General features: G+C 41.3%; 1 protein-coding gene across 1 annotated transcript in view; it reads right to left on the minus strand.

The window, feature by feature from the left end:
* The window catches only part of EYA4 (EYA transcriptional coactivator and phosphatase 4), a 231,314-nt gene that overhangs the window by 52,861 nt on the left and 165,780 nt on the right, over nucleotides 1–12,673 (minus strand). The window contains exons 6-10 of the mRNA XM_029911051.1: nucleotides 8,353–8,419; nucleotides 6,004–6,146; nucleotides 5,731–5,874; nucleotides 4,540–4,619; nucleotides 4,125–4,290 (exon numbers count right to left, since the gene is read on the minus strand). Coding sequence (XP_029766911.1) covers nucleotides 4,125–4,290; nucleotides 4,540–4,619; nucleotides 5,731–5,874; nucleotides 6,004–6,146; nucleotides 8,353–8,419 — 600 coding nt within the window. The remainder of the gene's footprint in view (nucleotides 1–4,124; nucleotides 4,291–4,539; nucleotides 4,620–5,730; nucleotides 5,875–6,003; nucleotides 6,147–8,352; nucleotides 8,420–12,673) is intronic.

Here is a 12,673-nt window from a genome sequence, read left to right on the forward strand (position 1 = left end):
ATCTCTCTTTATTCAATAAATACTGTCATAATTAGGATTTGATTGTTGAGTTTGGAGTCACAGCTGTTTGACTAGATTAAGGATCCTCTGCCCTCTGGGCAGGAAAAGAAACCGCGTCCTCCTGGTCAGACAGTATTGGAGAGTGAAGCACCTGGATGTATCTATCATAGATTTTAAATGACACAGCCCATGGTTCTTCAGCCAACAAATCTCTTTAGATAGAATGTGCTGATCCAGGCTACTGTAGTGCTAAGATGTGACCTAGTGTATCAGTAGTGTTCACAAGTTCTAAACTATGGCTAAGCATTCAGAATGCTGCACTCCATTTATGCAAGTGTATTTTTAAAGTAACACACAAGAACACAGGCATGCGATGTATTTTCAAAATGGGTGTTGCACTGTGCACACAGTGTCGCATGACTCATTCAGCACTTCACAGAAATGGGAAGTGCCTGGGCAGATTTACAAGTTCAGATGCATAAGCTATTTAAAAGGGAGACATGTTCATGTGTTTAAACATAAACCTTTCTTACTATTTCACTATACTTACGCACCCTTTATGGTTTTCAGTTATTTAGCTTGTATAAAGTTCCCTTCTATAGTACATTGAATGCAGATTATAAAACACTGTCATAAGAGAGTCTGAGCATATAGTATGCTAACAGATCACTTCTAAGCAGCAAAGCTACAAGATGAGATAATGTGCAAACCTACTCACTACAAAATATTGTTAAGTTTGCAGGAAATATAAAGTGTCCTGAAGCATGTAGAGTTCTCAAAACATAATTTTAGGAGTATTCACCACATTCTTTCAGCATACACCAGAATCTTTTAAATGATATGTGGAGCAACATCTACAGTGAATGTTCATTCCTCAAGTGTTCTAATTTCAGTTGTTTATAACAATCTTTTACCTTTCTGTCTTAAATTTGGCAGGTTTGTTCTGAGTCCAGGAGTTAATATTTTTTTAAGCTTGTGCCAAATGGTTCAGCTACTCCCTACAACCAAGGGAGTGAACAAAATATACTTTCCTATTTTATATAAATACACACTTTCCAAAAAAATTCAGCCTGAGGCAGACACCTGGCATGGGAAATTTTAGCCCATACAATTAAAGTTTGGCAAAGTTATAAGTAACTGAAAACAGGGTCTTGTAATGGGAAAAGTCAGGCAATCTCAACGGTAGGTAATGCTGCCAGATCTGTGTATAACTTTTTGCACAACCTTAACTCCTCCCCTTTGGCTTATTCATTATTATTAATATAGTACTGCATATTTTTGAAGGACGCCTGTGTCATTCAGTTCACTCACTAGAAAGAGAATGAGGCAGCTTTGTGTAGTGAATCTGGGGTCTAGTGCACCCTTCTGCATTCAGGGACTGATCCAAAACTCATTAAAGGCAATGACAGTCTTCCCAGGACTTCAATAGGTTTTGGATCAGGTCCACACTGCAGACATTGTATAGTGTATGATGAATGAAGCAGTCCCCTGGAAGACAAATAAAGCTCATGTGGCACTAGACAGAGACCTTGGAGATTTGGAGTCTTTTACTGTCTCTCTCACAGACTTTGTATGTGACCTTGAGCAAGCCACACTTAATCTCTCTGTACCACAGTCTCACATTTGTAAAATGAGGATAATACTGCTTGACTTTGCAGGGGTGTTGCAAGGATCAATTCATTAACCACTGTGAGATGCTCACCTACTAATGTAATGAGCACCACAGAAAAGTCTACAAAGAAGGAAAAGCAATCCTTATGGGCAGCAGTGTTTGGATGATGTGCAGTATATGAAACAGGCGTGGAGCTATAAGGCGGATGATGGGGATCAGGGCCGGCTCCAGGCACCAGGCACCCAAGCTGGTACTTGGGGCGGCACCTGGAGGGGGGCGGCGCGGCGCTCTGGCCGCCGGGGAGAGCGGGGCCACAGCCGGGCTCGCCGCCCTCCCCCCCCGTGCCCTCCCCCCAGCCGGGGCTCGCCGCCCTGCGCTCTGGCCGCCGGGGGGAGAGCCGAGCCCCCACTGGGGCTCGCCGCCCTCCTCCCAGGGCTCCGGCCGCCCTCCCCTCCGGCGCCCTCCCCCCGGCCGCCGGGGGGAGAGCGGAGCCCCCGCCGGGGCTCCGGCTGCCCCCCCCGGCTCCGGCCGGCCGCACCCCCCTCCCCCCCACGGGGGGGGAGGGGGGGGCGGCCGGAGGCTTTTTTGCCTGGGGCAGCAAAAAAGCCAGAGCCGGCCCTGATGGGGATAAAAAGAAAAACTGAACAGCTGCCTCATTCACAGAGCAATGTCCACCTGGTGCATTGAATGAGCTGGGGTCCTGTAAAAAAGTTTAGTGTGATTATATAATAAAATACGGTAATGCTTTATGCCCAAGGGCACATAATTGGTCGGGCAAACTTAACTTTGTCTTGTCCTGGCTTCTGAGTGCTTTACTTTGCAACTGTAACTCTTTTAATATAATTTAAATAGATTGATACTAATACCTGATAGCTCTATTGTGACTTGCTGAATTTTGTGAATTAGCAATATGTCATGCACATTAAAAAGTGCTTTTCTAAATAAACAAACGACTGTAGTTTGGTTTTAATTATTTATGGTAACACTTCACAATATACCGTACTAGTAAATATGCTGTAATAAGGGAGGCAGTGTGACCTAGTGGATAGAGTACTGGACTGGCTCTGGAAATGTAGATTCTATTCCTGGCTCTGCCACTGGCCTCCTGGGTTGACCAGTCACTTCACTTCTCTGTGCCTAGGGCCTGGTCTACACTACAGTGTTAGGTCAATACAAGCTGCCTTAATTACATCAGTGAACACACTACAGCCTTGTTCCTGCCGATGTAAGTGCCCTACTACACCATCATAACTCCACCTCCACCAGAGGCATAGGGCTTATGTTGGTGTATTTAGGGCAACGCAGTGTCCCTGTAGACACTGCATTACTTACATCTATTGTCTATCATTCTCGTCAATTTCACAGAGCTGTGAAATTGACAAGAAAGTGAGCTTCTGGCTCCCGAGCTGAGCCACTCAGGCTCCTGGCTCCCCGCAGTAAGCCCTGCTGCTCCCCAGGGTCCTGGTTTCCCACTCCAGCCCAGCTGCCACCCAGGGTCCCCGGGCTCTCGGCTCCCCGCTGGAAGCATGGCAGCCGACTGGACTCTGGGTGTGGAGCTCCCCACCAGGAACCGGGCTGCCCCCTGGGGTCTCGGCTCCCCACTGGGAGCACAGCTGCGCTCAGCGTGGAGCTCCATGACCAGACTCCAGTTGGCTGCGGCACTCCTGATGGAGGAGAGCAGGACTCCTGGTGGGGAGACCGTACCCAGTGTCTGGTCAGCTGCCCCATTCCCGGTGGGGAACAGGGAGCCAAGAGGGGAGGGGCAGCCTGGTGGGATGTCAGGCTACTAGCAAGGAGCTGTGTGGAGCTGACAGCCCTGGCTCTGACAGCCCCCTGCACTGCCCCTCTGAAGTTGGTGGAAGCGTTCCTGGTGAGCACATGCATCACAGACAGAAGAAGGGCAGTGTGGACATGAATCACCCCAGTAATTACTGTGGTGGCTGTAAATAGACCTAACCTAGGACAACTTAAGTCTATAGTGTAGACATGCCCTGAGTTTCCCCATCTGTAAAATAGGGATTCTGAGACTAGCCTCCTTTGTAAAACACTTTGAGATCTATGGATGAAGAGCTAGATACTATTATTATTAGGTGTCAGTAATACAAGATCTCAGCCCCATTCTGTTATTAAATCTTTGCTGAGAGCTGAAGAGGGATTGCCTTTTTGAGTGTGAATTAGAGAGGTCCTGCTACAACACAGTAGTTTTGGACACTCAAAGGTGCATATTTGATTGTTGTGTCTTTTCTCATTCCCACAATGATACATATATCAGTTTGCCAAAATTACTTGGTTGTGGTTTAATATATAACCTGAATATACATTTTTTTTTAACATCTCATGATTGTTTCCATAATAATTTCTTTTTCTTCTAGAGACACTAAGATGAGTATAAAAGTTTATGCTCATCCCAATTTGGTTCAAAAATTACCTATGTTGAAAAATTCTGCTTTCATGCATCTAAACTGATGGGATGAAATACACAAAAGTTTTTCACCTGGATGAAGGTCTGTACCTGGTTGACTATTCAGGCCAGGGAGAGATTCCTGTAGCTGATAGGTTGATGATGATGAAGACGTGCCATCAGCTGTGTTGTTTGAGGTCATATATGCTCCATATGTTGATGCTGAATAATACTGTGCATATTGGTTTTGGCCAAAAGCTGTGTAGGATGGATAATCCTGGAAAAAAGTAAAGGCAATTTATTAAGTGAACCCATTTCTTTATCGTGTATTTTAAATGAAAAGGTTGATCAAATTTTCTCATGAAGATTGCAATATTTGGTTAGATATTAAAGTACACTGCTGTCCTATCAAACATTGAATCACAATAGTCCTGTTTTAACCTAAATTGGTCAAATTATGCAATTGCCTGATCACTTAAAATATTTTCTTATTCTGTTGCACATATAAAAGTATCAATATTCATACCTGTTGTGAACTACTGAAGTTTGTAGAATTCGAGACTGAATTATTTGCATAAATAGTAGATGAGGGTGTAAAACTAGAACCTAAAGTTAAAGGAAATAATTTGTTATAAAGAACCTATTTGTGTATTGAAAACGTTTTTCATATTACAACACAGACAAATCAGAAGCACAAATAACTGAGATTCTGACTTTAAAATATAAAAAATTCTAATGAATGCTCAACAGAAATGAAAAACTGCTTCCAGATTTATTTTTCCCTTTTCATATTGTTCAAGAAAACTTTAGAAAATATGTGGTTTTGTTCAAGAAAACCTTTTCACACTTACTACAGTGCCTCAACCACTCCCTTGTTTCTTTCCTCTTGTTCTTTCTCTCGTTATGTATATTCATTGCTTAGTTCACCTTCACTTGCAACCATCCAGTCTCAGCATAAAACAGTTCAAATCCCGTCGCCCTCTCAGGTAAAAGGGGGGCTTGAACCAAGGATTTTTCACATCCTAGATGAATACCCTATCCACTGGGTTAAGAACTGAAGGAAGCAGGCCTCCTTTCCCCATTGTTTTGTGTAAGCTCGCCTATAGACAGGCAAGCTAGTTAGGAGGAGGAACATCTACCTTCCCCGGTTTTTGCATCACTCTGGGGCTTATGGCGCTGCAGTGCACATGCTGAAAGGCAGAAACCTAGATGCCAAGGGAACTTTTACTGCAATAAAAAGTGAGTTTAGGCACCCACAGAGCATAGTGGCAGCTGAGCGGGGATTTTGTGAAGCCTAGTGGGACCTGATTCTGGGATTTAGGCACCTCAAGTGGCAGTCAGGTGAATCTAGCCCCTAGTTCCTATTGATTTCAATGGGAATTAAGTGACTAACCTGCTTGGGCTCTTTTGAAAATCCCACTAGGTGCCTATCTGCATCTTTAAGCCCTTAAATACTGGCCCTGGGTCTTTTGATAACTGTTTCTTATGAAGAAATGCACATCATAATGCTACATTAAAAGATAATACCTTGCATGAAGTCACATATCAGCCTGCATATACATTTCTCTTATTTTAATGCGACATAGGCACCTAAAAACCTTTGAACATCTGAACCTAAAGGCCTACTTCAGATATTCCTACTCACATTGAGCAACACCTCACTCATGAGTAGTGCCTCTGAAATGAAAGACAGAAAATGACGGTGGTGGTTACTGACCTGGCATTTGATATGAATACGGTGTTTGGCCGGGCTGTGGTGTGGAAAACCCTGGACTGTAACTAAGGCACCCACTCTGCAGTGGTGACTGTGTTTGCGAAAGCCCGCTTTCCGTCTTGATGCCTGGCAACATTACTCCCAAATCTGTGTGAGAAATTAATTTTCAACCGATTCTTTAAAATATTTTCTTGCAGATGGGGAGAAAAGTAAAGAATGTTCAAGTTGACAATTTTACTTCTAGTTAAGAAGGAACAACAATGAGAGGTAAAATACCGTAAGTAGGTAAGCTGTAAGGCTGTCCAGTCTGTGAGTAGGCTGTATAGACTGCAGGCTGTTGCATTCCTGAATACTGGGTCTGTCCGGAATAGGCAGACATTGTTTGAGCTGCTGGTGTAGAAAGAATGTGTGGATAGGGCCTAAATATTAGGAAAAATAGCATTACTGTGGCAACAAATACTTTGCATGTTGATTCAAGCAATAAAAGAAAAAGGTTTCAAGAAGTCAATAAACAGTTTTCTTTGTCAACAATTACTCTTCTGGAATCCAATCTAACCTTACTGAAGTAAATGGAGAGACTCTCTGGGTCACATTCTCTGGTGCAGCGTGGATGTTTTGTACCATACCACCAGCACGATATAACCTTAAAGCTGCTGTATCCAACTCCAGGTGGATCATCCCACTGTTAACATAGCTCTATAGGGTGTTGCGCCCCGCCCCCTTGGAGCAATGAGCATCTGGCATAAGTCAATCAGAGATGTCCTCAGGCTGCTCTAACCCAGTGAAGAAGAACTGTCCTAGACACAGTGGCAGCAGGATCAGGGAACTACAAAAGTGAGCACCAAGATACACAAACTTGTACTGTGTGCAGTTCAGCTGTAGCTGAGGATCTGGCCCTCTGACTTCAATGGGAGATGGATCGAGCCCATAGCGTGGCATTAAAAATGCCTACAGTAATACTTTAACAACAAGATGGGCTTTCAACATTTGGAAAATTTGGGTTACAGAAAAAAGAATGGAAATAAAAGTGATCTTTTGTTTATGAATACTGAAGTTTTATAGGAAGAGTGAATAAAATCAAGTTTAAAAATGTTACCCTCCAGAGTTGCAAAAATGTATTCAGAAATATTTGTCTTGGAAAGTCAAATAAGATTTTATGGACCAAGAGTGATCAAACACACTCTGAAGAATTATCGTAACTGAAACCTAGCCATTAAAAGCCATGACTAAATATCAAATACTAATTTCTTTTGCTTTTTTTTTCTAACTACTTCAGCATAGTTGGCAGCAGTTGCTATCCGAAAAAGATTACACTTTAATTTAGATGCCAAAAATTATTACAGTAAATTAAAAATTCAATAAGACCTTGTAATATATTTGGACAAGAATATCTGATGCACTGTTAGCCAAATCCCCTTGTAAGTGAAATTAGAAAGACTACGCTTAGTTCATTGTTGTTTGCAGTGTTGTTGTAGTTGCCTGAACAAGAGCTCTGTGTAGCTCGAAAGTGTGTCTCTTTCACCAACACAAGTTTGTCCAATAAAAGATATTACCTCATTCACCTTGTCTCGCTAATATGCAGTGTTGTGCAGCCGTGTTGGTCCCAGGATATTAAAGTCTCTCTCTAATATGCATAGTTTAGACATTTACTTGTCATCTTATTACATATTTGTTATATCATGATGTGAATACAAATTTACCAAAACAAAGTAGCTTAAGAAAGCATCACCCACTAATGTGTCAACGTTTTAATTTTAGAAGCATAATGCCAAATTTTCAAACATAGCCTCCTACCTGGCCCTGTCAAGTATGCAGAAGCAAACAAACTTCACACTGCAATCAGGAACATGTGTGCACAAAACTGGTAGTGCCACATGCAAATGAGCACGCTACCAACTCTAGTGATTTTATCTCAAATCTCACAATATTTGGTGTTTTGTTAAAGTCCCAGCTCTTTGAAGTCAATTGACTACATGAGACTCTCAATTTTAAGTGGGGGAAGGGAGTAAGTATCTAGTCCTTATAGTTGCAGAGAAAAGCTTGAAACGTGACTCCTACTGGTTTAAGAACCAGGAGGTAAATAAAAAGAATCCAACATACTTTTGCAGTGCCTGATTCATGATTTTTTGAATGCTTGGCAATACTGACTATGGAATGTGTATGTATAGAGAGTTCTCTTTGTTTAATGCACTAGTACTTATGCATTCAAGTACTCATTTTGCACATGGAATTGTGTTTTTTTCCCCCAATCAAGTGCCTGTTTCCATGGGTTTGAGCATATCCTGTCAGCACAACTTAGGTGCCCACGTTTGAGAACTTGACCACTGGGGCTCAATCTTGCCCTTACATGTGTACACAAAATCAATTATATACATTGTGCAACAATACATAACTGCACATCTAAGAGACAGACCAAGATCTTCACCAACTGTGAGAGAGAGAAAAAATAGAGAAATGATGCTAATGGGGATCAGTATCAAATCTTAAATTCTTAACTATGTACCCATTTGTTAATACACAATAAATAAATAAAAGTAGTAACACTTGTTGAAAACTTTGAACAACAGAATTGCCTGAAGTCTTGGTCATTCGCTATGATAGGCTAGAAAAGATGTGGTCACTAACTTGGAGGGATATATCTGCGGCGAGTACTGATGTGCTGATCTTGGACTGTAGCCACTACTTGTTATTACTGCAAAACAGAAAACAAGAGTGCAACGCTTAACAAAAACAAAAATGGATTTAATTCACATACCAAAACTTTGCAGAGATAATGAATGCTAAAATATTACATTTGAAGAGTATTTAACTAAAATGGGACAACCTTTCATCAAGGCTAAACTACTACATTTTTAATATGCAAACTGAAAACATACAGTAAACTCCCAAGTAACCCAGGTTGTAAAAATAATTGTCTCCCAGTATCAGCATGCAGCACCTTTTAAATTTGATTTATATATTTCTGCATACATTTTAGAGGCATACAATTCACACATAATATTTGATCCACAAGCCAGGAAGCTGTCACTAATGGAAACTTAATTGCCATTTAAAAAAAGCTTGTGATCTAATGTATAGTATTATATAGGATTGAAAAAATTATAAAATCTCCTTTAAAAACCTGACACTTGCAAATTTAAATACAATTTTCAAAATATTTTTTCTTTCAAGTTTGCAAAATTCACTAAAAAATTCAATCATGAAAGATATCAAATTGATAGCCCGGGAAAACAAATTCACCTATTTATCCTCAGATCAGTTAGAGCAAGACACTGGCGATATTTTTATTTGAAATATAAGTAAAACAAATCCCAGTTCAGTCGCCATCAACCTTTTATATGCCTATACTATTAGCAGCTGTATTCTTCCGAAAAAGCTTACAGAATGATAGTCATATCCTATTAAAATTTCCAATCAAAAGCAGCACCCAAATTGGACTAATTCCAAGAATTTGGACGTTTCACTTTCCTTTAACCATCTGTCTTGACTAAGACAGATGTATTCCAAATATATGTACTCTAAAGTGTTGAACCAATCCCTTCAGAGCAAATCCATATTGAGCAAATATACAGAGTGTCTTTATTAGGCCATCTGCTGTTCATTCACTGTTCAAAAGATTAAAGTAGTACACAACGAAGCACTGGAATTTCTGTAGTCTAATCAATCATAGCTGTACTTCAAAGTATACACTTCCTGAGTTGTTCATAATGGTACTGCAAACCAACTTTTAGAATTGTATAAATGACAAATAGGTTTGGGTTCCTATATATTTTATGAAATATGATATATTTCTATATCCAAGTCTAATGAATGCCTTTAAGATCTACTGCTTTGAACACATGCAGAACTTCATAGTTTTTAAGCTATTTTAAAGATATTTAGAACATTTAGGAAAATGTAATAGAAGGAAAAGAATTAATTCCTCTTAAATGCGCATTAGGTTAGCTTGAAAACTAGGAAATATTGGACAATAATTTCTAGACCCTGTGCAATCAGTTTCAATTTGAAAGTTGCACAGCATATATATCAAAGCAAACTACTTATAAAACTATAAAGGGTTCTCTCTCTTATTTGCTAAACTCCTGGAAGATAATTACTCTTCCTCACAACACCTCAATGCTCTTTATGAAGACGAAACAGTTAAACAAGATGATCTTGCAGATTCTCAGGTCAATGAACTTCAATGATCCACTAATTGCATCTCTGCAGTTTTTTGACCAGTAATGTAATTAGATTAAATATCAGGCCATTTGTTTTCCTCTTATTTACTGAACTGTATTTTGAGAAGCGGGAGATCCAGCCAACTTTGAAAAACAAAACAGGTTATCGTACTACTGTAACTGGTACAAAGTAAACTTTACAACAGCTACAGTGGATGAACTGTTTTTCTTATCAAATCATTCATAGTAAAATTAGCATTTTTACAGAAAAAATGCATGATGTAATTAAACAACTCTGCACACCCATCTCTCTACTTTGTGCATTCAGAAAGACTTAAGAAAATATTCTTGAATGTGCCTTGTTTTCATATTTTCATTTCACCTTAATGACTGTACAAATAGTATTGTACTAGTAGTTTTCCTTCTTTCATGGACCTAAATTGATCTATATTGGGATAGAAAAAATATAGATGCCCAGAGTCTTTTATTTGCATATAGTTTATAATATTAGAAACCTCAACACATCACTGAATATTCTGAAGACATTGAATCATGCATGTAGCTAGGCTATGTAACCCATGTTCTATTCACTATTACTCTCATCCTCCCTTCTCAAACCCTTCTGATAGTTTGTTACACCAATTTGTATATGTTGAATTAGATTGTAAGAACTTTGGGGAACATATTTTATATATCTGTATATCACCTAGCACAAAGGGACACTGACCCTGACCAAGTCCTCTGGGTGCTATCAAGGTTGCCTGACATTTTCGGTTATAAAAACCTGTTTTCAGCTGCTTATAACTTTGCCAAACTTTAACTGCTTGGGCTGAAAATTTCTATGCTTGATATCTATCTCAGGCTGATTTTTTTTTTTTTTTTTGAAAAAGGTCAGCCAAAATGGTCCAAGAATGAGGCGAGGGAAAGAGAGTTGTTTTGCCCATGTTAAAACATTCTGGGGACCTTGTCTTAGTGCCCCCATGTTTTGGAGCAGGGACTAGAAATGTGACTTTTGTGTGAGGAATGTGGTTTTGCTGTCCCTGTGAAAATCCACCCAAATTTTGTCAAGTTATAAGCCTTTGAAAAATCACAGTGCACACAGATGCAATAGTGACCTTTTAAATGTTAGTAGCTAAATTCCCTGACCATTACTCTGCAATGAGAATGATCCAGTCCAACTGTAGGTCTGGACTGCTGCAGAGCTGGGTTGGGACATCTGAAATGAGGGCAGAGAGACTCTCTCTCCTGTGCTCACAATGACCCCCTCATGGGCCCAGGCAGCATGGTGGAGGAAGCTGCCTGCTTCGAGGACAGAGGGGACAAGAGCTGGATATGCAGGGAGGGGAGAAGGGGAGTAGTTTGGGGGGTGGGGAGGGAGAAAGGGAAACTGGGGCTCGGAGTTGGGGTGGGGGGAGACTGGGACCAAGAGCCAGTGTGGCAGGAGGCAGAGACAAGTATGGAGAGTGTAGAGGGGAGGCAAATCTGAGAAGGAGCTAAGGGGTCGGGGGGAGAACTGGAACTGACTGGGCAAAGAGACTGGGGCAAGGAGGAAAAATTGGGACAGTGTCAGTGGGGATGGGGAATGAGTGTGAAATAATGTTTGGATCCCAGGGTCGGGGAGACAGATGAGTTCAGAAGTCAGATGGGGGAAATTGAGAATGGCTGGGCAAGGAGACTGGAACTGGGAGTCAGGGTGACTGGGACGAGTAGTGTGGAGGGGTGAGATTAGTACTTGCTGGGCAAGGAGAATAGTACTGGAGTCAGGGGAGACTGGGATGAGGAAACTGGAGGGGTAAGACTAGGATTTGCGGGGCAAGGAATCTGGGGCTGGGATGAGTAGCCTGAGGAATGGAGCCTGGGACTGACTAGATGAGAGAAATAGGACTGGGACAAGGACCCAGGGGAGGGTAACAGACAGGACAGGGACAGGTTGGAGGGGATGGGGCAAAAGAGGGTCACCCTTGGGGGGCCCAGGCAGACGAGTCTGTGCTCATTACAGCATACTCTCCTTCAGAGCCTTGAATGGAACCCAAGATTCTTGAGTCTCAACCTTCCTCTGCTGTTAGCAAATATTTGAGAAACCCACTGGCAGTCTGTCCCATCCCCCTCTAGTGTTGATCCACACAGAAAATGACAACCTACTACTGCTATCAGTTATTCCGTTAGCTCAAGTGGCAGAGATCTGTGTGGTGGATCTAAGGGTTCCACCTTGCTCGTGACCCATGTAGGTGTAAATATGATGCCATATGATGGAATTTCTGATTTTTCAGTTTACTTGTTAAAAACCAAGGAAATAAGTTAAGAACATTATTACGATTTCAAATCCAAACACTCAAAAAATAGGATATTCCAGAGTTGAAGTTGCCTGTGCAACTGTAATTCAGCCTCCTTGTGTATGTACATTCTGATACAGTGTTTACTTACGTGATACAATATTTTTTCCACAGGACCCCTGCCTCATTTAGTGCACAGGATCGACTAACTGGGGGATGAACCAGGGATGTGTAGTGATGGAGACTTATGTATAGAACCCCCTGATTTTTTTGTTGCAGAAGTTGGAAAGTATGGAGTGAGTGAGGCAGGGGATTGCAGGAAGATCTCTGGGTTAAGACAGCTGAATGCTGCTCTGGAGAACTAGATTCTACTGCTTCCACCACAGAGTTCTTGTGATGCAGGGCAGGGTTTGAATAGTGTGCAGAAAATAAGGCCTGGGGCCACACATTGAACAATGAGGAAAATACAAAACATTGAAACGCTGCTCATTAAGTGAGCACTATCCATTCAGT

This window comes from Terrapene carolina, unplaced genomic scaffold, assembly GCF_002925995.2.
Source record: "Terrapene carolina triunguis isolate 2854851 unplaced genomic scaffold, T_m_triunguis-2.0 Scaffold85, whole genome shotgun sequence".
NCBI lineage: Eukaryota > Metazoa > Chordata > Testudines > Emydidae > Terrapene > Terrapene triunguis.